Source organism: Vitis vinifera, chromosome 15, assembly GCF_030704535.1.
Source record: "Vitis vinifera cultivar Pinot Noir 40024 chromosome 15, ASM3070453v1".
NCBI lineage: Eukaryota > Viridiplantae > Streptophyta > Magnoliopsida > Vitales > Vitaceae > Vitis > Vitis vinifera.
In genome coordinates, this window is record NC_081819.1 from 6,389,399 (window position 1) to 6,415,719 (window position 26,321).

General features: G+C 34.3%; 2 protein-coding genes and 1 long non-coding RNA gene across 7 annotated transcripts; 1 reads left to right on the top strand and 2 right to left on the bottom strand.

The window, feature by feature from the left end:
* The first annotated feature begins 721 nt into the window (after positions 1–721).
* On the top strand, positions 722–9,448 carry LOC104881786 (uncharacterized). 5 transcript variants are annotated; one of them, XR_009467855.1, is made up of 7 exons: positions 722–850; positions 1,978–2,024; positions 2,738–2,862; positions 3,035–3,985; positions 4,187–4,760; positions 8,232–8,429; positions 8,738–9,448. It is a non-coding gene; the product is annotated as an uncharacterized LOC104881786 (long non-coding RNA). The 5 variants fall into 5 exon arrangements; XR_787710.3 differs by having other exon boundaries at positions 3,035–3,159; positions 8,839–9,448; XR_787711.3 differs by having other exon boundaries at positions 3,035–3,159; positions 8,888–9,448.
* A 2,412-nt stretch (positions 9,449–11,860) lies between these two features.
* LOC100260317 (phenylacetaldehyde reductase) lies at positions 11,861–16,891 on the bottom strand. Its single transcript, XM_010662997.3, has 8 exons — positions 16,741–16,891; positions 15,230–15,370; positions 14,953–15,122; positions 14,684–14,875; positions 14,221–14,383; positions 13,173–13,359; positions 12,805–12,910; positions 11,861–11,902 (listed from the first exon to the last, which is right to left on the bottom strand). Exons 1-8 carry the CDS (start codon positions 16,889–16,891, stop codon positions 11,861–11,863), a joined length of 1,152 nt encoding a protein of 383 aa, XP_010661299.3.
* Positions 16,892–19,460: 2,569 nt separating this feature from the next.
* Positions 19,461–19,982, bottom strand: LOC104881790 (uncharacterized). The gene is made up of 2 exons (XM_010663006.1): positions 19,817–19,982; positions 19,461–19,714 (listed from the first exon to the last, which is right to left on the bottom strand). The coding sequence occupies exons 1-2, from the start codon at positions 19,980–19,982 to the stop codon at positions 19,461–19,463; spliced, it is 420 nt and encodes a 139-aa protein (XP_010661308.1).
* Positions 19,983–26,321: the final 6,339 nt, after the last annotated feature.

Sequence of the window (26,321 nt, forward strand, 5' to 3'; positions counted from 1 at the left end):
TTGGTGGTAGGTTGAGGTAATATTGAAACGGTCATTGAATTAGAAAAGTTATCGGTTTACTGTTCACTAATTAGATTGACGGTCGTAATGTCATAAATATATAATTTATATTTTATTAAAATTTAAAATAATTTGAAGAAATTAATATATATATATATATATATATATATATATATATATATAATTAAAATCAATAATATTTATTTTTTCATCTTTTATATAGATGTATTAATATTTTAAATTTTATTAAATAAAATATGTATAATATTTAAATATATTGAAAATGAAAGAAAAATTGTATTATGTAATTATATATATATATATATATATATATATATATATTATTTTATAAGTTTAAAAGATATTAGATCATTTTACTTATATTGAATTTTTGAAATAACATACAATCAGAAACAGTTAGCACATTAGTGCCTTACATATGATTTTGAATAAGCTGCATATAGGAGTCCATTTTGCCAAGCTAAAACTCAATGGGCCGAATCGAAAGTGAACTGGATCGGATGGTGATTTTTAAAACACTATTGAGAGGAGGGTTAGAGGGTACTTTTGAAATGTTGATAATTTTCACTGTTTAAGAACATATTTGGAGGATTATTTTCTCAAAAATGGATATACTGTCAAAGTCAAAATTCAAACTTCCCCTCATCTAAATCAATTAATTTTAGGCATATATATATATATATATATATATATATATATATACATATGCCATCCACCCTCGACATATGCTGCCGCCTTCTACTCTAACCCTCAACATCCGACTCCGCCTTTCGTCGGCCTGATTTTGAGTGATCAAATAGGCCACCGCCTCCTCCAAGGAACTATTCAGGTAAAGATTAAAGATTGATTTCTTTTCCATTCTTTGTTTAGAAAATCTTGTGATTGTAGAGAACATTAGGGTTTAGATTTTGGTTTGAAATGTGGGTTGATGTTATGGCGGTAAAGTTAACTGCAAAATGGAGATTAGAAATGTGATGGAGTATGAGACAGTTGGAAAGGAAAAATTGCCTAAGAAGGCATAAGGATCCCCAGGATATCAAAATCTGCTCCTTGTCGCTTTTTTCACAGAAAATGGATAGCTGGATTAATTTCTTTATTGGATCCGTGGGAGGTGGGCAAAACATAGCAAAATTGTGATATTTAGTTTGACGGGTATAATCTGCTGCTCGGCTCAGCTCTTTTCGCAAAATCTGCTCCTTGTCGCTCTTTAAATTTCTCACTTTTTGTAGAATTCCTGATGATTCCATTTCCTTCCATTCCCTTTTGTTAAAAGTTTAATAAATATGTGGGACAATACATCTGTTGTACAATGTTCTACTTAAAAACTCTAATGTTAGATTTTGCAAATCCGATATTTGAAATGAGTGTTGCAAATATGATTATTATCGAGAAACTATCAAAACAATGGGATGGTGAGAATGCATATGCCGCTGATGGGTATCCCTACTTACTAGTGGATGATGAAAAAGGGAATTCAGGACCCCTCCACTGAGAAAAGTTACAATCCTAACAAAGATTGGCAGTTTGCTACCTTTTAGCTCAATAAGGCATTATTTTTTTCTCCTTTGAGATGCAAAATAAGGTTCTTGTAAGAATTGATTGGAGCTTAAGTGAATAAAAGAACTGCAGTGAATCTAGCTGTTTCTTCAAATTTCTCCTTGCAGATTGTTCAAAGTTCAAGAGCTAGGGATCTGATTTTTGTTCTCACTCTTCATAGTGAAGCTTCAATTCCCTTTTTTGTTCACATGTTCTCATTCTTTTCTGTTTTTGATCTTCAATTTGAATTTTTAATCACATGATTTTTTTTTATTTTTTTTTATTTCTGTACACTTACCTTTTTCTCTAGGCGATTATTTTAGCAAAGTATGTAGCTAATTGTGCTTTTTTTTTTACTTTCAAATATGGATTTTATGTCCATTTCCCTTTTAACTAATTCAAGAACTGCTTGAATTTCAGGTATTTTTTGCTGTGGTTTGTTGCCAGAGTATTGAGATCGATGAAAGGTGAAAACATGAATAAAAGATGATGACACCTTCCCTCTCCCTCTCTCTCTCTCTCTCTCTCACACACACACACACACACACGTCTATAAATACATGCAGAAAAGAGAAGATTTGAACTGTTTTTAGGGGTTGGGGGGAAGAAGAAGCTGAATTGAGCCACTTCAGTGGACTTCTTGGCTCATGTATTTGTTGTGCTCACTTCATTCACTGATTTGGCATGGTGTGTACTTTCTTTAGTTGTTATAACTCATGATGATTCTGATCAGTCTCATCATAATTGTGTTGATTGAAGTACCAAATCCATGTTCTATAGGTGTAGTGGTAAACCAACTGGCCTTACCCAAGTTTCCTTCCTTCAATGCCTTCCCTATAACAGCCTGCAATTGGGCACTAATCATCAAAAAACAAAGCCTTTTGATTTTAGAATCTCCAACCCCTTAGCACCTGATCAGCCTCTGTAAAAGAAGCAAACTCAAACAGGAACAAGGCTCCAAATCCAGTTTGCAAGGGCAATTCTACAAACCGCATCTAGGGGCAGTTCCTTTCCACCAAGGGACACATTTTATCTGAGACATAGTTCTGCAATGGATTTTTTTAGTTCCTTTCCTGTGCTTTAGTCTCTTTGGGTTGTTTATACTCCATCATTGTGTTTTCTGCTGCTTGTATAATTATTTGAAAAGTTAATGCTGATTTTGAACCATGCCTTCTCACAGGAATGAGGTGATTTGAGGAGCTATTTAGAGATGGAGATGACAAATAAGATTGAAAGATTTTGTCATGTTGAAATTTTAATGCATCACCTTGGTTAGCCATCTATTGAGCATGTGTTAACTCATTTGTAAGTTTCCTTTTTTGGATTATGTATTATTTATACTGATGAATTATATGGTAATTGAAATGTAAAACAATATATAAAGTATGATATTTATTCATTTTTCTAAATAAATTCTCTGTAATTAGTTTAATTATTTGAAAAGTTAATGCTGATTTTGAACCATGCCTTCTCACAGGAATGAGGTGATTTGAGGAGCTATTTAGAGATGGAGATGACAAATAAGATTGAAAGATTTTGTCATGTTGAAATTTTAATGCATCACCTTGGTTAGCCATCTATTGAGCATGTGTTAACTCATTTGTAAGTTTCCTTTTTTGGATTATGTATTATTTATACTGATGAATTATATGGTAATTGAAATGTAAAACAATATATAAAGTATGATATTTATTCATTTTTCTAAATAAATTCTCTGTAATTAGTTTAATTTATAAAAATGTTATATGTTTAAGAAACAACATATAAAATTGCGTTTCACGTAATTAGACTTTCTTGATGCAAAGTGCCAAGTCCTTCTTGATGTAAGTTTCATAGCAGCAGCTAAATGAACCATCTTGTGAATCTAGGCATGAACATCCATACTATTTTTGGTTCTTGAAAAGTACTAAGGGAAAAAATATTAAGAAAAATGATTCTTTCATGTTTGATTTACCATGTTAAATACAAAAGAAAATCAAATATAATTAAAATTAGATAGAAGCTTATGCATTTTCAAATCATTTAAGCTTTTTATAGAGGAAGAAAAATAAGTTAAAGAAGTTTGAAGAAACAAGTAAAAATAATTTATTAACTTTAAATGTACTTTTTATTTTTCTTTATCTTTTCTCTCCTTTTATTTTTCCTCTCTATTTTTTTCTTGCATTTCTCCTCAAATTTTTGAAGAATCAAATATAAGGCTAAAGTTTTTATGGTGGTGCTTGATGTCGGCAAAATCTAACACTAAAGCACATGTAGGCAGGTTTTGGACGGCACACCGATCCACCACATCATATATGCATATATATATATATATATATATATATATATATATATATACATACAGAAATCAATAGGAATATATCAGGCAAATAGATTGAGAGAAAAAAAGAAAGGGCAGCTCCTTAAGGCAGCAAAGGGGAGAGATTGGGTAAATCCATTTGACACTATTGATTGAGTTTCTTAAATAATATTTCAATAAATTTCTATTGCTGAATTATGTCTCTATTAGATTGTTTTCCATTACTTAATTTATTGAGGAGATCATTTTGTTTGATTTACTTTTACAAATGAGATAGATGTTATATCTGGGCTCATTACTAATTTGGAGATTTTTTTTTTTTTTTAACAGATCCTAGATGATTATCCACGACTCAACCGTATCGATTCACCATGTCATTTACATTGTTATGGGAATCAACCTCCTAGAACAATAGAATCTCATGTCTGTTCACATTGCCACTTTCATCAACAATGTGGAATCAACCATGGACAACAATAAAATCTCATGCCTACTTACCTTAGTGCCATTTTTGCCCTTCTGACTATCATTGTTCCACTACTCATCAACCTCACTGATTTGAAGTTTCGGAAAGAGGCTGACTTTGTATTTCAAGCTCACCCCATAAACACCAAGGTGGCTGTTCTTAGCTTACTAGCATTTGTCTTGGCATTTGGAATTGAGTTAACCTTCCATACGTGTCATATCTCTCCTACTTGTGCTGCTCTCCTCCATACTACCATGGTGTTGTTCGGTTCCTTCTCATTGGCTTCATTGGCATCACTCTTGTTTCCTGGTGCAGTATGACCCTTTCTACTTGTCATCTATGCCTTCCTAGCACTTAGCAACATGCAAAACCTAGTCCGGAAATGGTGTCACTGGGTTCACCATAGACTCATTTACAACCTTGAGACTGTATTAACAGGTATGTGACAATAAAAGCTGCTTTACTTTTACCCCCTAATTATCATGGTTACACATCATATAGTGCTTATTGCTACAATTTCATAGGTTCCCCCTGTCTAATTTCTCAAGAATTTTGATTGTAGTTTTTGTTAGCTTGAGTATACAATTAAATAAGTAAAAAGAATTGATGCTTAGTGAAAACTAGGCTTGATTTCCAAATATTTAGAACCCAACCCATTAAATCTAGAGAAAGAAGAGTGAATTTCTGTAACAAACATGCAGCGACTTTGTTTGGTTGCTGACATACCACTCCCATGCCACATCGAATTGTATTTCCTTAGTGGTTTGAAAGAAATGTTGGAGTGGTGATGAGATTGTACGTTGTTTAATGGAGAGTTTCTACTTATGCATCTAGTCCTTAATGATCCTCAAGGAGCCTAATTTCTCCATAATTTTTGCATATATTTCTTTCCTATTTGCTTCCATGATTGGCTAAATTAGATTTACAAGTAGAAGTGTAGTCTAACATAATTGCTTTGGCTTCGATGTTACCACTATGAGATAGAGGCAAAGAGTCTGCAACATATTGTGTTTAAGTACTTTGGAATGCACCTAATTAAGATCTTAACTAAAAGGGTGTTTATCTCTAGCCAAATTTGAGGGGTCCTTTTCAATGCAAGCCTTCCGCTTTTACCTAACAGTAACAGGAACTTTATAGAGAAATGGAAAAATTAATTTAATTTAAATATGAAAACAGTGAGTGCTTTAGATGGATTGGCAATTCCGGATCAATTCCTATATATCCTCTCAATTTAGGTCTTTCAAAATTCTCCATTGGATTAATTGCCTATTCAAAGTTGATTATGCTTAAGGTTGTTAGAGGCTAAGGTAAATGGTTTGAGATTGGAGATGGACAAATTGAACCAACAGTTTTTTAAATTATGGTTAGCTTGGTTAAATTTTGTAATAAAAGATCAAGGGTGTTAAAAGGTTTCATTTTTTAGCCTAGTATTTTTTGCTCTTTCTAATTGATCTAACATCAAATTTGGATCTATCAACATAAAAAATTCACTGAAAATATTCTAAATGATTGTAATGATTGTAGATGGACAAATTGAATCAACAATTTTTTTTTTTTTTTTAAATTATGGGTATCTTGATTAAATTTTGTAATAAAAAATCAAGGGTGTTAAAAGGTGTCATTTTTTAGCCTAGTGTTTTTTGCTCTTTCTAATTGATATAACATCAAAGTTGGATATATCAACATAAAAATTTCATTGAAAATATTCTAGCTAAATTACAATCATTACAGTTTCTACTATTTAAAGCTAAATTTCCAAATTAGGGTTTGAGGAAATAGAGTGGTCATTAAGACTCCCTCTTTGAGCATCTTCTCACCAAATTGGCAGTATTTGTTTCCTAAGAAAATCTACTCCTGTTTGAAGTTGGAAAACATGTTTTAGTTTAGTTTTCTTTCAAAAAGGGGATTGATTAATCTTGTCATTCCATCCTTTCTCTCATTGTTGTTTTTATATTGGAATGAAACCCTTACTTCTTGATTGGGCATCAAGAAGTCACTAAGATCAAGCTTGGCAGTAACTCCAAGTTTGTCCTTGATGAAGGTGTATAGTTGAAGTTCGAAGGTACTAGTTATTACAAGGTAAAAACAAGGAAAAAAAATCAAGGGAGTGATAGCCCTTTCATTGGGAAACATCTCAAAGTTCAAAAGGCGCTTATTTACCTCTATCTAGGTGTAATCCATAGTTGATATTCATCTAACAAAATAAATAAATAAATAAATAATTGCTAATACTTTTACTTTGCAAAAACATTATATAGAAATGACAAAATAAAAGCAAATGGAACCAAACAAGTTTAAATAGTAGAGGTTAAAGAAAAGGCCAATCCAATAATTTATGGAACCTTCTACATTATTGCTGCTTGCAAGATCCAAAGAGACTTGGAGAAGAATATAAACACTAAAAGAACTCTTCATGTGGAATAAAGAACTTGGAGAAGATTACAAATAGACACAATCATGTAAAGAATTTCAGTTTTCTCTAAGGAGAGAGAACATACATGTGTCTAAGCTTCTAATTATGCCGTACTGCTACTTTTCTTTAAGTGTTGTGAGACGAGCAAAAACTTCATCATAATCCGGTAGCTTTAGATGTATTTGGTTCAATGAGTTCAACATGTCTAGTTTAGAGGAAGTTGCATGAATATGACCTATCATCTCAGTTGAACTAGTTGGTCGCAATAAAATCAGTGCTTACTACCAGGCTACTAGCCCAAAGTTGTTCAGAGAATGTCCTTCATGAAGGGTGTGGCTCTTTAATCATGTGAGTCAACCACCAAAAAGGGATAATTGATCTACAAGGTTGGACGATATTCCTTGGAGGCTGCAAACCTTTTATCATGGGAGTTAACCTCCAGAGATGGACCATTGTCAAAAGAATGAGAGTTGAAGCAACCAGTTAAATATATCCTAGCCATCCATGCTCATCAACAACATGGAAAAAATGAATGTCCCTAAGGGGCAGGCATGGCAATGCTCAAACGATCTATGAAATTGGCTGAAGGGTATTAGGCTGAGATAAAGTGATGTTGAGGAATATGCTAAGGGATGACTGGCCAATGGGACTTCGCCATATTGACAAGCAGTGAAAGTCAAACCAATTGGGGTTGGTCCATTTTGAATAGATTTGTGATACTACCTTCTGCATATTCCAAGAGGTTTGCACCTGTACATGGACATTGCTGTCAACCTCTAGATGGACACTACTACTCTTGCTACCACTCTCAAACTATCCATCAATATTTTTCTTTGACTTATTTAAGGATAAATTTGACTGCTAAAGATGTTTTTCTTGATCACTCAAATAGAATTATTATCATGAGTTGCATTAAATAAATGCAAGACATGTTGAGGCCATTGTTTAAGTCATGATTTACAAGTCGAGGAGACTTGCACTTGATGAATATGTAGTCAAGGATGGGACAACATCAGATGGTGGTCACATGAAAATATTCTTGAGCAGAAAGAGATTCCAAGTGCCTTACTGTTTGCTTAAGGTAGATTTTGTAAGGTAGAGCATACCCTGTGTTGTGCCTATTGCCCAAGTCCAATTATATTTGATGGGACCTTGTCCATTTGGTTTCTTAGAACCTGAATTCTGTGGGAGATGGTGATTGCAGTAAGCCACTTCTCAATCCTGAGAGAACTGTGGACGATGTAGGTCCTCCAGAGTTTTGGTCTAACAGAAGGACCTTAATTTTAATGGAAAAGGAGGCAAAGGGGGAAGATTTTATGTAGAAAAGGGAACTGAAATGGAGAAATTATATAAATAACTACAACACAAACATCCTCTAGGTGTAAAACTCTTTGTATGCTACTTTTACATTTTTGTTCTTCATTCACTTGCTCTATTGCTTAAGGTTTTGTTCATTTTCTTTTAGTTGTATAATCGACATGTGAATGTACTCCTAGGATTTGGGCAATTCCACACTTGGGGCCTTGATTCTAATGGAGAAAGCAACTCAATCAGGAAAAGACGAAAGCAAAGTACATTTTCTTTAGGACCAATGGAACCTGTTTGTTCATTACTGGAGGGGGGAGCCAGTAATGCGACATGATGCCAGCCCAAGAAAGCACCAACTCAGCATGAGGAACTGGGCTCTCATACAGGTATTAGATCTATCATCCATCACTATACATAGTATGCATATTATATTTTAATAGTGATATTAGAAGAAAAATTATCTGATACTGTCCTTACACATATCATAATTTTGAGAGGTGGTGTAATCATTCATTTCCAAATCCCAACTAGGTGAACTTAGCTTTCACAACTTAAAAAAATAAGTAAAAAGGAAAATTATTCAGATTTCAATATAATCAAGTGAAATCTTTGCTATTAGATAAATATTTTTCATCCACCTCTTTTACTATATTTTATATCATCCACTTACATGGTAAGGATGATAATGGGGCAGGTTTTCTTCTGATAAGTAACCAATCCGCTGTTAGATAGAAGAGTCATAAACAAGTTAAGGACAAGTTCAAAATTTTTTATTTATTGGGAAACCAAACTCAGGGAACCTGCAACTATATGAAGTCAGTAACATGTATCCATGATGGTTAAGGGTAAAGTTGGAGGGCTTCTTCTCATGTGCCATTGTTGCATTCCAGTGAGTACAGTCTGTTCGTGCCATCCTATGCAAGTTGTCAACAGAGAGAGCATGACATAGGTGACATATAGAAGGGGTCACCATGCATCTGATGCAGGAAAACCAGTGAAAGGGAATTAGAAAACACCTTGGGAGTGCAGAGGAGAGCAGCAGAAGAAGAATGGGAAGTGAAGTCAATTCCTAATGCCAAGACAAATGCTAGTAAGTTAGCAACAGCGACCTTGGTGGTTATGGAGTGGGCTTGAAATGCAGAGTTTGGCTTATTCTGGAACACTCCAAATCAATGAGGTAGAGAAGCAGGGGAAGAATAAAGGTTAGAAGGGCGAGAATAAGGTTATGTGAAGTAGAAATGTGATTGTGTTGTTGTTGGAGGTTGATTCCAAAAAGTTGAAATTAGCATTGAGAATATACATGGTTGTGTTATGGATACTCAATTTAAATCAATTGTAATAAGAAGGGACAAAACCAATAGACGGTGAGGCCACTGAATTTCATGGGGTGTTAATGTCTACTCAACACACTTTATCACTTTCTCTTTTAAATGTCTATATTCGGTTAAAATAATAAAATTCATTTACACTTTCCAGTGTGGGATTCAGAAACTAGTTGACCTGTGACACTTATTTTACTTATGTAGTTCTTCAAAACTATTGGGCCTTTGCTAGCATCAATTAGAGCTCAAAAGTACTAACCCTATATTTATTATTTAGGTTTTTGGAAAACTAGAAGGAAAAAAGAAATTGAAGGAAAATAGATTTAAAGTTAATAAATTATTTTTATATCTTTTAAAATATTATTTAAATTAATTTTTTTTAAATTAGATAATTTGAAAATGTATGGTTAATTAATTTTAATTATATTAATTATTATTTTTATTTTTATGATAAACATAATGTGAGAAAATAATTTTTCTTTAACTTTTTTTTTTTTTTTGCTTCTTTAGTAGTTTTCCTAAAACCATGCTTTAAAAAAAATGACTTTATTTACATTTGGAGAGGGTACTTGAATAAAAAAAGCATTAATGTTCTTGAGATTTTACAATTTAAAATTTTCATTTCTACCTCTAAATTAAGTTTTTTTTTTTTTTTTCTGTTATTATTATTTAGGCACTTGTGGAAAACAATTAAGTTATTAACTATAATCAAATTCTAATCGTTTTAAAATTGACCGTGGTGTGAAGTTAAATTGTATCATATGTTAGAGAGGTTGGCCAACTACTATGATCAAAATGGCCGCATACACAGTATAAGCAATCATGAGAAATCCACCGATCCACATGTGCTGGGGAATTTATAGATCACAAAGTTTCCTCCAACCTAAAAAAAGGATGTGACTAAAGGGGTGTTTGGTAAACTTAATTCTAATTATTTAATGAATTAAGTTGATTTTAAGTTCAATTATACTTAAGGTGATGACTTAAAATTAATTGCTTAATTTTTATTTTAAAAATTAAGATTATTTGATAAAATTAACTTAAAACTTATTCTAAGTCTCAAATTAACATATTTATCTTCATAAACTATAATCGATGAAAAAGAGGTCGAGTAATAATGAAAATTGTGGAATAACAAAAGAGATCATAAAGGTAACTAAAGTAAATGAGAATAAAATAAAATAAAATAAAATAAAAGTATGAACATAAGAATAAATTAATTATTTTTATTTATTATTTAAAATTGTATTTTTACTTTAAATCATATTATTAAGTTTTTTTATAAAATATATTTAATTTACTGAATGATTTAAATTAAATTATTAAGTCATTACCAAATACTCACCAAAACTTATTATTAATAAAAAACCAAATTCAAGTTTGAAACTCATGTAATTAACCTCTTTTGGTTAACTCGGGAAAGAAAATGGAATGTATCTATTGAATCTCATTCAATTAGCTATGGTAGATTAAGATCATGAAGCTTTTCAACTAAGAACATTCTATTTATTGTTTATAATTTTACTTATTGTCTGTTGTCCCTATGATACAAAAGAGGACACCAAAATAATTGAGTGTTGAGCAATACGAATGACTCGCTATTCACTCAGATTCAAAACTACTATGTAGACTTTTGTCTAATTACAAACATTTATAAGATTTAAAACTACGACCTTTGAACTCGTGGTTCTTACATTTGTAAAGTCTTTAGAAAACTTTGTGGACATAAAAATTAATAATAAAAAAAACACAATGTAAAGGAAAAAAGTAATAAAAAAATAAAATTTTAAAATTATTTTATGATAAAAAAAATTAAAGATCTAGAAGTCTCATCTAGAAGACAAATCTTAGAGCCTCACATTAGAAATTGCAAGTCCTGCAGAAAAATTCATATTATTCATCATCAATCTCATCTTACTCATATTAGCCTTATTTATAGGCTAATAAGTTACTTTAACATTATATGTATAATAGGAGCATCGATATCAATGTGGGTTAGAATAATATCAGTCCCACATGAAGTTTTAAATGGTATAAAAGTTCTATGTTTTGCATAAGGTTAAGTTTGATCCTGACTCTTTCAGTTCTGTGCCCATGTTCCCAATTGATTTATTTATTTATTTATTTTTGTTGGATTTGATATTTCAGCTAGCATGATTTGATGGTACTATGCCACCTCACTGCTTAAGATTTCAGAGGAAGAGCTCACTGTGCTATTACCTACATAATCAAGAACATTGCCTTGGCAGTGTATAATGGCTGAGAGGAAATGCATATTGACTTGTCAGCATGAATCGATAGGTACAACATCCCAATTCTGATTTGAGTTCTGCAGGCTTTGTACCAACTGATGCACGTGTTGAAGAGCTTTCAACTTGCTAAGCATGTTGTTGATTTCTCTTGGCCAAGATGAAGGCCATACAGTAAGATTTCCTGCCAGACACCATTTGTTTATGGTTTATTTGCATGCCTAGAGTCAGCATAAATACCATGGATCAGAAACTGATGAAGTTGTTCTCCTTCAAGCTTTCCACAATCTACAGTAACCCGAGTAGTTATGATTATGGTTTTGTTGAGTTAGCAGAGCCAAGTGGTTGAGAACTGTTCAGTCAATGGCTCCACCGAGCTCAAAAGTTTCACATGAAGGAAGGTTTTCACATCTCACCACAACTTCAGGCAACAAAAAATTGAAATAAAACTAATATAATTCCTGAGCCCTGATAGCTAAAACGCTTTTAGATCATTAGCACTTTGATGGAAACTTAAGCAGATTGATTTTATTCCTCAGGTTTGCGGATCAAGAAAACAGAATCACCAAGTTGGAATGCAGATTTTGGTTGCTGTAATTAATAGCACATTGGAGTAACAGGTTTAAGTTTACATGGTTTGTTTGTATCAGCTGTGAGCTTTGTTGGTGAAGTCACACCCATTGTCCTTGGATGATCGGAATACGCTTCATTATACCCATTTCTGTGGCAACATGGCCTGTGGAATAATGGGGTCGATGCTCAAGGACACAAGCCTAATGTTTCCTGTGTCTTTTAATTATTAATATGAAGCAATTTTCGGTTTTGTGTCTTACCGTAGTATATATAATTTTGTTCAACATATTCTACCATTTCCATCAACTGATTCCATTCTTGGACCCTCATAATCCACTTGGACTAATTCCCCCTCCCTAAGTGTGATTGAGTTTCACTTTATTCTAGTACAAATAGAAAACTTGAATTGGGAAACTTGTGATCCAGATACCAATTTCTAGTATAAGAAATGCTTACAGTCAAATATTACAAGATAAAAGGCCCAAAAGCCAGCAAATCATGGGTTCATAACTATAGAATTAGCAGGAAAACACCATTAGTTTATGATTTATTTGCATGGCTAGCAGTAAATTCCATGAGTCAGAAACTGACAAAGTTCTTCTCCTCAAGCTTTCAACTGTATCCTTCAGGCTCACCTCCAGAGGAGTGAAGTGAGCTCCTAAGCTATTTGCTTTCTCCTGGGATACGAGGAAGGATGGTGCATAAGGTTTGTCATCAGCGCATCTGCCACCAATGAAACATATATGAATCCATCTCAGAACTTTTTGCTCAGTCAGAGAAACAAGTGCTGATATCTCAAACAAGTCAACTTGGGTTTTAGGTCTTAATTTATACGCGATACCAAGACATAATTATTTAAGGGGAAACAATATGGCAAGTACTCTTCAATGAATCCAATGGAACAATAAGAAGTAATATCGTATTGATCTCACTTGCTTCTAATGATGACACTAACGAGTACTAGCAATAACAAATGGAAACTTACTTTTCTGGTAGGGGTAAATCAGGGTAGAGCTTCCGCAAAATCTTCAGTGTCTCTGAACAGTGTAAATCCCTCTCTACCAAGCAGTATCTTCCACTAGCTTCTGGGATCTCATATGCTTGAATGTGTGCATTGGCAACATCTCTAACATCAACCAACCGGTATGATCTATTGGGAAATGTTTGAGCTCCTGCAACAAACAAATTTCAAATGCTTGCATCAGAAGAATTTAGTAGCTTGATAGAAAGTATGCAATCTGCTTGTTGATATTGTGATGTTTTGTCATTCATTTTCTCAGACATTGTCAATTGATTCATTGGTGGATAACGTCACCAGTATGGATTGAAGTATAGACCATGAAGGTTCAAATCATTAATGACAAACTGATTTTAGTTCTCCAAGAATTATTCCCAAATTCTAGGCAGGTGGTGGCAGGGGAGGGCCCAACCCTTGCCCAAGATCAGATGGTGGGTGGGGAATTAAACTATCCAGATTGGTTATGCAGTTTAAACCCATTCACACAAGGAGTATTAGTTAATGCAAGAAGTAAATTTACTTGACATGTTTGAGCAAATGTTAAAATCAGTAAAACATGTTCAACAAGTTACTAAAATTATTTAGAAGATATAGATCAAGTTTATAGGGCCTGAATTAATTTGATTAATCGGGTTTCATCCAGCCAATCTCAGAATTTTATAATCGGTCATTTATTTTGGGGTCAGTCAGAGGGATTGATGAATGTATGTAGATGTTCTGTCCCTCGGCCATATGCTATCTGGGAATTCTACACTCATTTTCAGTCCTTGAATGGCCCACTATATCTTCCAAGACCATATTGGCTTATGAGGCTAAACAAAAACTATCTTATCAACTAGCATATGAAATGTTTCCCAATTTAGTATCTAGATGACCATTGGGCATGGAACTCCATGTTTAAACACGAGGACTCTTGGATGGAATTAATATTTGAGATGAAGCATGTACTTAACTAGAGAAACAAGAAAGAAAAAACAAAACATGGAACACATTTTCATCAGTTGCTGAAGCGTACCGTTTATGAGGTTCAGAAATAACTCTGCACTTAGATTAAGAGTGGGCTGTAAGAGAGGACCGATCACCCCTCCTGGATTTATCGTGACCATATCAATCCCATTCTCTTTTGAAAACTTCCAAGCAGCCTCCTCAGCTAAGGTCTTTGAAAGCACATACCATAGCTATCAAAAACTTAAACAATAACATTTGGTTAGAAATGGTTTCAGTATGCAGTGCAACAACTAATCAATACAAAAACTTACCAACACATTCGAAGGCTTGTGCACACAAAGCACATGTTTGAATCAATTTCTAGCTAATATAGGAGTTAAAATGAAACTTGGGGTGAAAAAACAAAACAAATTGATGATTTGATAGATACCCTCTCATATTTCTAGTACTTCCAGTGGAAAACTAGTAAACTATTTCATAAAACATGCAAAAGAGACGGTATGTGATAAGAAATAAGCTCAGATGCAAACCTTTGATTCATTGCATAAAACAGGATCTGAAAACCAACTCTCATTAATTAGCACCTCAGAAGTGAGAGGTTTTCCAGTGAATACAACTGAAGTCATAGATGATGTTACAACCACTCTTTTGACAGATGGAACTTTAGCACAGGACCTTAGGACATTGATGATTCCCTTCAATGCAGGGTCAATCAATTCTGCCTGAACATAAAAAAAAGAAAAGAGAAATACAAGTTAGCTCCATTTAAGTATAGAAATGGAAGTGGTGTAGGATGAACCTGGGGGTTAATAACGTCCATTGCAACTGGGGATGCAGTATGAAAAACACCATCACATCCATCAACCACAGAATTAAAAGACCCTTCTTCCAATAAGTCTGCTTTGAATAAATGAAGCCTTTCCTTAGCTCCATCGAGTGAAAGCAAGTGTTGTGTCCTCTTTGGATCATCTGTGGCAAATATACATACATGTAAGCACAACTGGTGAGTTAAATTAATGGAAGGATATGTGAGTAAAAATGCCCTTGAAGGTTGAGAGTTGAGATACAGAACTGACTTGGGTCACGAACTGTTGCTTTGACAGTGTAATCATTTTGGAGCAGGAGCTTCACCAGCCATGAAGCTATTAACCCAGAAGCTCCAGTCACACACACCACCTTTCCTCCACCACTACTCATCTCTCTTGAATCCTTGATATCTCACTTTCACCTTCAAATCTATGTTATACACTTTTAAAACTTGGTGCTAAATTTATATATAGAGATTAATATAGAGAGGGAGTGACATGTATCAGAGCTCAACAGTAAACTGCAGGCGTATGAGAATACGTCAGCTCAAAAGTAAATTGAAGTTTTGGATGGTATTTGATGATTTATGTGTTTAGGACAAATAAATAATTGTTAAATTTGATTATATTATATAAAAATATATATGTAAATTAGGGTGTGCCTCACTTCACTAAAGCCCGCGCCTTAGGTGTGCCTTGTGCCTCAGGCTCCAAGACTACTTTGTGCCTTGGTGCGCCTTGAGCCTTTTAAAACTATGGTTGTACCCTTTTTAAAAAATATTTCTATTTGTGGTAACTTTTCTAGCTTCATCAAAGAAAATATTTAGGTTTTTTCTAGTATGTAAAATTCCTAAACTTCATTAATGTAAAGAAAATGGGAAAAAATGAGGAAAAAAAAATGGTATAATTTATATTGAGTTGGTAATAAAATTTATTATCATAGTTATGTTATACACTAATGATAATAAATATTATATTATTAAACTAAAAATGTTTATGATATGTATGAAATTGATAGAAGTATAAAACATAATTAAAACAAAAAAACAAAAAAAAAACCCCTCAAAAATAGAATAATTTTTAATGCTTGTTGAAAAAGATGGAACACAATTGAAAAGCTTGCAAAGATGGTTATACCCAAGGATGAAAATATCGGTAATTACGGATATATCGGTAACTTGATTTTACGGATATATCGGATATATTGGAGAAATATCGGCGGATATTTTGGAAAAAAATTTTGGTATGCCAAAATTTGATCAAAACTCATGGAAATGTAAGAAAAACCTCATAGCAATGTAATTAGAAATATAATAGACAATTTAAAGTTGTTTTGTTGAAGAATTTGATATGTGTATGATATAATTTGCGATATTAAATGTAATTATATCATGTCGGTCGATAAGAAATGTGAATTTTGTAATTGTACACTCATTATGAAGCTTCATAAAAGACTTGATTTCATTAAATATCAATAATTTGTACATATTACTTTACAATGACCCTTTAGTACCAAAATGAGGATTGATGTGGTTCAATGGAATTGGTAGATGAAGGAATCCCGTCTTGCTGTTGGAGACAATATTGGTACCAACTCATTGAGCCTCGATAATATTGGTTAAAAATTATAACATGCCATGCATATATCTCTTGAGTCCTGCCCATTGCCTCTACATGGATAGGATACTCGAGATTGACCCATGTGTTCATGTCAAATCCTTCTTGCATTTGATATGGAACTTGGTAAGACATTTGTGCAGTAAAGGGGTAGCTCGACATACCATACTCTTCATCAGTTGAACTTGAAGGTTGACCATAACCCATCACATAAGGAGGGTAAACGTTAGCCTCATTTGAGAAGTCACTAAATTGAGTTCCTATACTCATAGATTCAAAACTCCCTGAAAGTAACTCCTCGTTATATGGAGTCATCGTCCGTTCTCTTCCTTTGTATGGCTTCCCAATAGCTCCTATACCTGGACCAGCTCTTCTAGAGCCATGGTCTTCATCTTGTGTGCAATGTGTGAAATCATTTTCACAAGTGAATTAACTCATTGGATATTGACATTGTTGGCGTTCCCCAATATCTCCTCCTACGTGATCACTTCCATCATTAGTTCCACCTCTTGAACCATCGTAACCAGAAGCAAAAGTACCAGCAGCACTAGGTCTACTACTTTGGCCAATACTTGTGGAGTCAACCTCTTGGTGGGAATTCAATGCCCCTTGAAATGAATCCTCAATATCTTTGCTAAAACTTTCAATGTGAACTTCTTCAGACAACACACGTTTAACATCAACTCCAAATTCTCGAGCATGGGCAGTAATTCGTGGATCAGGATTACCAACATCATCATCTAAGTGTATAGACCTAACCCATTGGAATAACTGATTCTCTTCTTCTTCACCCACCTCTACTGAAATGTCAAGAAGATCAAGGTAGTCTTTCTTAGCAACTCGATCATTTTCTACCTCCATATTGTGTAACTTTAGCTTCATATTGTAGTAATAGAAAACTAATTGTTGTATTCTGGAGTAAGCCAAACGATTGGGTTGCTTTGTGTGGATTAAAGCAAATGTGCTCCAATTTCTCTCACAAGCAGAAGATGACGCAGTTTGTGAGAGAACTTTAATGGCCAAATTTCTCAATGTAGGTGTTTGGTTCCCATACATGAACCACCATTCAGCTGCAAGGGAATTCATAATTATATAAATAATTATGTGATGAATTTACAATAATGATAATCAATTTTTTTTCTCTATTAAGAAATAGTACTTATCGAGCACCATGGTTGACCTTGATGCAACCACCGCTCAATCACTGAATCCTCTCTTTGCATCTCGAAAAAGCACAAGCTATGTATTCATAAATTAAATTATTAATATCATATTTGTTAGTAAATGTTCAAATAAAATGATGAATGAAATAAGAGATTTTAGTAAAATAAGAGTTTCTTATTTACCTCATTTCCAAATTGACCAACCGATTAAGCATTTGGGTCTAATTTAGCAAATACTTCATGGACTGATTGAATTAAATATGGATCACTACCAACTCCACGCCTATATTGAAACCTTGGATTCAAGAAGTATGCTACAATAAAACTATGTAGATTTAGTATTGTGTAAGAGAAAATGAAATAAAATCAAAGTAACAATTGATGAAAATTAAGTACCTGTTGCATGAAGTGGATGTTTTAGTGTTTTCTCCCAACGATCTTTGAGTATTTTGAAGATCCAATCACCAACTTGTTGACGATTGAGATTTTCTTTCATCACTTGCATAAGCTTGTACACAAATGTCATTGTTGGAACAACTTCTGAATCAATGATTCGAAGCACCATGTATAGTGGCTCAAAGTATGAAACAACATGTTTCATTCTATTCCAATACGGATGATCAAACATTAGTTTCTCTATATCTCGTCCAATGTTTGTCCGACTAAGCTTGTGTAGTGCCCATTCATCACTCATAAACAATTTCTTCAAATCAGCCCTTTTTTTTTAAGAAGACTTTCAAGAGAAATATAGTTTGTAGCAAACCTTGTAGCTCCTGGTCGAACAATGTCTCCACCACAGTACTTTCTCATTTCTGCAAGTAACCAACAATGATTGTAAATGAAGTTAGTTATCTTGCGAGCATTGCGTATTACCTCAGCAGTACTAGGTTTTTTCCCAATGTCTTCAAACATTAAGTCGATGTAGTGTGCCGCACATGGGGTCCAATATAAGTTAAACTTTTTCATCAACAACTTCCTTGCTTTCACGAATGTTGACCTGTTATCTGTGACAATTTGGACCACATTATCTACCCCGACTTCTTTGATAACATTCTTCAATAGCTTGTATATGTATTTGTGGTCTTTGATTTTGTTGGATGCATCGACTGACTTGAGGAACACCGTACTCCCTTTTGAATAAACCATGAAATTAATTATGCTTAATCTTGTGGGCCCTGTCCATCCATCTGACATTATGGTGCAACCATATGTCTTCCCTTTTTCTCTTTGCTGGTTCACATAAGCTTCCATATCTTTGTACTCCATTTCCAAGTACTTATTCTTTATTTCATATGGAGATGGAGGTTCAATTCCCATTCCTACAAATCATATGTAAGAAATATTTAAAACATGACATAAAAGACTACACCTACTGAAGGTATGAAACAATATAAAATTTGAGAACTTAAAAATTACCTGCTTGTTGTGCACCAATAATCATATTCTTGAAGTGGTGAGAGTTTGCTTTATTGGGCGCGATGCTATCATAAATGAAGAATTTGCTTATTAAGTGTCCCATCATTTCTTTAATTGAACCACCCTTTAACATATCTTTAATATTTTTTTTGCTTTACCTTAGAAGACTTATAAAGTGAGGGTGCAATAGGCGGTGATGGGTCTGAATGTCGCATACTTTGAGATTTCTGCATTATCGGTGCACTACTACCTCATGACGACTCCCCTGTTTTACGCTTGCTTCCTACAAGATTTTCATGTTGTTGTCACTCCCATTTTGTTGCCTTCGATGCACGGACCACTTCTCGATAAGCATCCCGCTTATCCAGGTCCATATTTGCTGGATACATGTACACTTCTTCATCTTCATCATCATCCTCGTCCATGACATGTGTATGCTTAGCCCCCATAGTGCCACGTAATTGATCCCTGATCTCTTCAATATCTGCAGTTTTCTTTGCTTTTGCTTTACTTTTTTCATGTAACATCTCTCCTATCTCTTCTTTCACTTCGGGTGGCACTGAAAGACACTATTTGGTATTGTTATTTGGGTCTCTATGCGCTAAATGATACTTGAATCGACTAATGCCTCCACTCTTCATCACCAGCCCACAAAAATTACAAATTGTCCCATTTCGGTTTCCCTCTAATGGTGAACAATACTTCCAAGCTAAATCTCGGCTGAATGTGCCACTCTCACCACCTCCATCTCCACCTCTACCTCCACCTCCACCTCCACCTCCACCTCCACCTCCACCTCCACTTCCACTTCCACTTCCACTAGCCATTGCAACTCTATTGAACATATACTATTTCATTACAATTGAATAAAAATTTAAATTAACCAAGTAATTAAAAATAAAATTATTGCAAATATAGTAATCATGTCAATCAAACTTATTGCAAATGTACTAATTAATTACAATTGAAAAGAAAAAAAATTGAAAATATAAAATAAAATTGAAAAATTTGGGAAGCTACTAATATTGTTAATTAAGTTAATAAATTAACTAACTAAATTAATTCTATGAAAATCTATTAATTCATTCAAGATTTAAAAAATGTACTAATTAATTCAAATGTACTAATTAACAAATGAAAATATAAAAAAAATTGAAAAAATTAGGAAGCTACTAATATTGTTAATTAAGTTAATAAATTAACTATACTAAATTAATTCTATGAAAATCTATTAATTCATTCAAGATTTAAAAAATGTACTAATTAATTCAAATGTACTAATGTAGACCCTCAATTCTGTCCCTTTAGCACATGTCTTTAAGTTCGTTTTCAGTGCTGCACAGTAGTTTCTTGGTGGCCCAGTACTACTCACCACTTACCTTTTTCTGAGTCACCTCAGAGACTTTGGTTGAGGGATTATCTGACCCCTTATTGTGACCCTTGGCAGCCCTATTTTAGACTTAGTTTTTTTATTCATTTTTAGGATAGCTTTTAAGGTAGTTTACTTAGGCCCACCTAGTCTCACCATAGGCCCATTTAGGCACACTTGGCTCATTAGGCACTTTTAGACTCACTTTTTGTATGACTTGCGTGTTTGCATGGCTCGTAGGGCCCATTTTTTGTTAATTTGTTTATTTTTATTTTATTTTATTTTATTTTCCTCTTTATATTATTTTCCTTAACTTATTTATTTATTTATTATTTTTACCATTTTCTAATTTATTTACTTATTTATCTATTCATGCAATTATTTAACTTCTAAAATTTCATGTTTTTGCAAGGAGACTTACCATTGGAGTTTAAGGAAAGTGGGACTCTCCTTGGAAGGTTTTGGAGGAGGATTTTTGGCTTGAGAAGGAGAAAGGCGAGAGGATTTTTTTTTGAGGAGCAGAGAGATCCATACGAAGAGGGGAGCCACCTTAATGCATCAAAGGCAAATTTTTTTTGTTAATACAGGTGAGTTTTTGAAATAGTTTTGATTATTTTTGTTCGTAATTCATAAGTCCATGCTAATTTTGTTTTAATCCATGTGATAGTTAAAATGTGTTTGCGAGTTTAATTTAATTAGTTTTGTCTTAATTCATTCCTTAGTTTTGTTATTGATTCTGATTTCTTAGTTTAATTAATTAATCTTTTTTTAGGTACAATTTAGGTTTCGATTTGGTTTATTAATTTATTTTATTCATAATTCTAATTCATTGATAAAATTGATTCTATATTTGAAAGTTTGCGTTTTTAGGATGTTTTAATTTAATTTGATTCATTATATTTAGTTTAGATGTTTGTTATAGTTTAGTTCATTAATGAAATTGATCCCATGTTTGAAAGTTTCAGTTTTTTAGTTTGCTTTGATTTAATAATTTATATTCATTATTTTTAGGTGTTTTTATAGTTTTAATTCATTAGTAAAATTGATCCCATGTTTGAAAGTTCATATTTTTAATATTCTTTGATTTAATTTCGTTCATTTTAATTAGTTTATGTGTTTTTATAGTTTTATTAAAATTGATCCTTTATTTGAAAGTTTGCGTTTTTGGGATGTTTTAATTTAATTTGATTCATTATATTTAGTTTAGGTATTTGTTATAGTTTAGTTCATTAACGAAATTGATCCCATGTTTTAAAGTTTCAGTTTTTAGTTTGCTTTGATTTAATAATTTATATTCATTATTTTTAGGTGTTTTTATAGTTTTAATTCATTAGTAAAATTGATCCCATGTTTGAAAGTTCATATTTTTAGCATTCTTTGATTTAATTTCATTCATTTTAATTAGTTTATGTGTTTTTATAGTTTTATTAGCTTATTGATAAAATTGATTCTTTATTTAAAAGTTCATGTTTTTAGTGTACTTTGATTTAATTTAATTCATCTATTTAGTTTAGACACTTTCACAATTTTTGGTTCATCAATAAAATTAATTCTATGCTTGAAAGTACATATTTTTAGTTTGCTTTGGTTCATTAGTAAAATTAATTCTATGTTTGAAAGTTCATGTTTTTAGTTTAATTTAGTCAAACTCGTTATAATTAGTTTAGGTACTTCTATAATTTTAGTTCCTTACCCGAATTGATCCCTTTTTAGTTTTTATTTCAAAATCATTAATGTTAGTTCCTGATCATCCTTATCTTAGCTTATATGCTTTTAAAATCCTAACGGTTAGTTCATGAATTGATACTTTGTTAGTTTGTCTAATTTAGAATGTCTTGCCTGTTAGTGATCCTTCATTTAATTTGATTTTTTTTTCTGAGGCCATTGGAAAATCATGAAGATTGGCCTCTACCATCACCATTATCATTTTTATTACTTACTAAAAAAATTTTACTTTGAGGTTTCATTTTTGTTTTGTTTGGTATTTTATTTCTTATATTTTATTTTTTTCCAAATTAATTCCTTTTATTTTAAAATAAAATACTTTTCTCAAAAAAATCATTTTAAAAATCTATTTCAAAAACTCATTAGAGTCCTTAGGATCAAAATCTCCTTTTTTTTTATTATTTAAAAATAATATGCAACCATATCTTGTTCGGTTTGCATCCTTCTCGGTTTTCAACAAAAATTTTGGTTTTGAACGAAGACACGAATCAAAGCTTGTGGTCCCACATAAATGGGATAATTCTGAGCTAAATTCGTGTATATCAATTGGGGAATTGGTGAAACCCCTACATAAGAAAATCTTTTCAAAAATTATTTTTGTTGCCATTTTTGTTACTTGTTGAAATTATGTCTATCTTTTTTTATAGAAATTGTATACAGGATGAGTGTGATAATTATTGTTTTCATATACTTTGATAATTTCTTCTATGATAATTAGATAATGAGCATGCTAGGATTTCTATATTTTATTATTTGTTATCTAACCCCTTACAACTTGAGGAAGCACGTTACAAATTATCTATGCTATCCAGATATGTCCTCTATCACCTACTTTCTGAATTCTGTGAATATGCTTGTCATTGTGAAATAATACTTATGTCTAATAATGCTTGAGTGTCCTGATATGCATGTTTCATTGTTTGATTATTTCCGATAAAATACATGTTGGGTGATATATTGTTTAAATTAACCGTTTATGTTTTATGATAGCGCTTGAGAAGCCATTCAGGTACGCACTTCGACTCTCTCTTATGGTTTGTTTTCTCTTTAGGCATGCAATATTTGAAATCACCTAGCCTACTTAGGTATCCATAATTAACCGACTAATTGCCACATTCCCCTTAACTTAGTTAGTAGAGACCTTTAGAGGGCTTAGAGGGGTGCTACCTTCTAGAGGTACCTTCCCAATAAGTAACCTGATCCCCGGACCAAGACTCGGGTTTTTCAAAGACATGCTTTTCCAAAAATTATGGAGTCACATTTTAGGGTTTTTCTTTCTTGTTTTATTTTCCCTTTAAAATAAAAATAAAATAAGTGGCGACTCCGACTTTTCTAAAAATTAATTTTTCACAAATAAAAAGCGAGTCTCGCCTATCGAGTGGGGGCGCACGTGAAAAATGCGGGTCCACAAATTGGCGACTCCACTGGGGACTTTGAGGATCAAGCTTGAACACTAGTTGAGGAAAATGTGGCGTTTAATTGGTCGATTAGTGGGTATCTCTTTTTTTAGGCAAGGTGATTCGATTTGCTTGCTTGTTTGGTTTGCTATCTTAACATGTTTGATTGCCTTGGATGATCACTTGATTGTTTTGCTCACTTTAGCATGATTCACTCTCACATATGTTAGATAGGACTTTGATTGTTTGATATTTATCTGCTTCACATGACTGCTTGTTCCATGACAACCCTTTCTCTTGCATGTTCGTATGATTGCTTGTCTTCGTTCACTATCTCACTTTAGACCTTAGGTTTTTCGGATGCACCCACATCCTTCATTGTGCACTTTAGATTATCCCCGAGTGTTGAGAGATGGGAGAGCCTTCACCTTTAAGAAACCCCCTGGGAACGCGAGGAAGTGCATGTGTGGAGGTAATGACCACCTTGCATGGAAGCACCCCGTCTCCTTAGAGGCGTGTAGAGGGTTGCGTACCGCCGGAGGGTACGATCGCTTCTGCTAGGGATCCTTTGACCCACCCATTTTATCTTATAGAGCCACCTTAACCTTGTAGGTTAGCCTAGACCCAATTAAGATTTCATTCCTACACGTGGGTGCATCTGTGGACCTTCAGAGCTGCCTTGGTCACAATTGAATTTGGTTATCCCTTCCTTAGTCTCCTTTTGGTGTAATCAGAGGAGGATATCAGATTGAGTATATTTGGGCTTTGCTTCTACGCCTTTGATTCATACAGAGTCACCTTCGAGTTGCATCTTATTCAGTGTTTCCATATTTGTAGGAGGGTTTACCGTGACCGATCTGGATTCTCCTTTGTGGATTAGAGTTGGAGGTAGATTGAGCAGAGTATCAGACCAGTCAGATCAGAGATCAGATCAGAGGGATATGGACTCACAGGTAGTTACCGTTGACCAGTTTGCCGCAGCCATGGCTTCTATCCAGGAGGCTATAGCTAACCTTGGTCAGAGGATAGATGGACAGCAGACCCAGCAGGTCCCAGTTCAGGAGAGTACCCAGTTCGATACCACAGTACCGCCACCACCTCTGCCTAGTTAGTCAGTACCACAGGCTATACCTTTCACTCTGCATAGTCAGATCGAGGTTGCCCCGCCTCCTATCACATCGCCAATCCCGGCTTCAGAGGACCCACATGCTCGTATGGATAAACTTGAGCAGAAGTTGAGACAGATGAGGACTTCAGAGGGAGCTATTACTTGGGAGGATTTTGATGGAGCACCAGTGGCTAGTCTACCGGCCAAATTCAGGATGCCTGAGATTGAGAGATACACAGGCATAGGATGCCCTCGCATCCATTTAGGACTCTATAGTACTGTTATGAGGGCCCATGGACTGGATGATGCCCAGATGGTTATGCTCTTCCCTATGTCATTGAGTGGTGCTGCACAGCGTTGGTTCGCTTCATTGGAGGTATCACGCCGTAGGACTTGGGATGACTTAGCCCAGGAGTTTTTGAGACAGTTTGCATTTAACACTGTCATTGATGTTTCGAGGAGAGAGTTGGAGGCTTTGAGACAGAGGCCGGAGGAGTCAGTCACTTCATTTATCTCTCGTTGGAGGGAGAAGATTTCACAGATTATGGACCGTCCTTCAGAGAGAGATCAGATTAGCATGATCATGAGGAGCTTGCAGCCTAGATTTGCTAGACACTTGATGGGATTTCCCCATATGGATTTTGGATCTTTGGTATAGGCTTTGTATGATATAGAGGAGGGCATTGCTAGAGGATTATGGTCTGAGTCTTCCCCTACTGATTCTAAGGGGAAGAGGCCTTCAGGAGGACAGAGATCAGGAGATGTTGGTGCTATCAGTTCAGCAGGGATGAGGCCTCCTAGATGCTATCAGACAGTTGGGCAAATTCCTGGGTACTACTATCCACCTTCACCTCATGCGCATTACAGACCACCTACTCCTTCCAGACCTATGACTCCTACTTATCTGCATCCGGACTCACAGCCTGTCTTTGCTGCACACGTCGCAGAGAGGCCTCCTGCCCCATATACTCGACCCCGAGCTCCACAGACCACTACTTATGTGCAGAGGCCACCACGTCAGTTTGCTCAGTTGGGTATGCCTTTGAGTCGAGCTTTTCAGAAGCTCATAGAGGGTGGATTACTGATTCCATTAGCATCCAGGCCTTTACCCTAACCCATACCACCTCGCTTCAGGATGGACTTACATTGTTCCTACCATCAGGGACCAGGGCATGACACGGACCATTGCACTGCTTTGAGACATGCTATTCAGGATTTGATAGATCAGGGTTTGGTCAACTTGGGGCAGCCAAGTGTGACCACTAACCCTCTTCCTGTTCATTCTACACACGCAGTGTCTTCATCTCCAGGAGATATTCATCACATGGACCTTATAGAGGATGACAATATACACATGTTGAGTTGGGATGATGGATTACCCGAGCCGATTGTTTTGCATGACAACTATGAGATTGATGGGGTTTCATTGGTCCCTCAGACTCTTGTACCATTTAGTTTGATCCCGGACGAGACACCATTCCAGTTGACTCATCCTACACCCTTAGTTATCGGATGTCAGGATGCTTTTGTCCCATTCACTTTATGGCCAGAGGATGATGATTCAGAG

What these genes read in the sequence shown, in the direction of transcription:
- LOC100260317 (XM_010662997.3), bottom strand. Translation starts at nt 16,891, where the DNA reads ATGACTCCATATAACGAGGAGTTACTTTCAGGGAGTTTTGAATCTATG. An exon ending in TGGACGTTATTAACCCCCAG is followed by an intron (nt 14,876 to 14,952) that starts GTTCATCCTACA and finishes TTTTATGTTCAG; the next exon opens with GCAGAATTGATTGACCCTGC. An exon ending in ATTTCTGAACCTCATAAACG is followed by an intron (nt 13,360 to 14,220) that starts GTACGCTTCAGC and finishes TGTTTGTTGCAG; the next exon opens with GAGCTCAAACATTTCCCAAT.
- LOC104881790 (XM_010663006.1), bottom strand. Translation starts at nt 19,982, where the DNA reads ATGGCTAGTGGAAGTGGAAGTGGAAGTGGAGGTGGAGGTGGAGGTGGA. An exon ending in AAACCGAAATGGGACAATTT is followed by an intron (nt 19,715 to 19,816) that starts GTAATTTTTGTG and finishes AGTGTCTTTCAG; the next exon opens with TGCCACCCGAAGTGAAAGAA.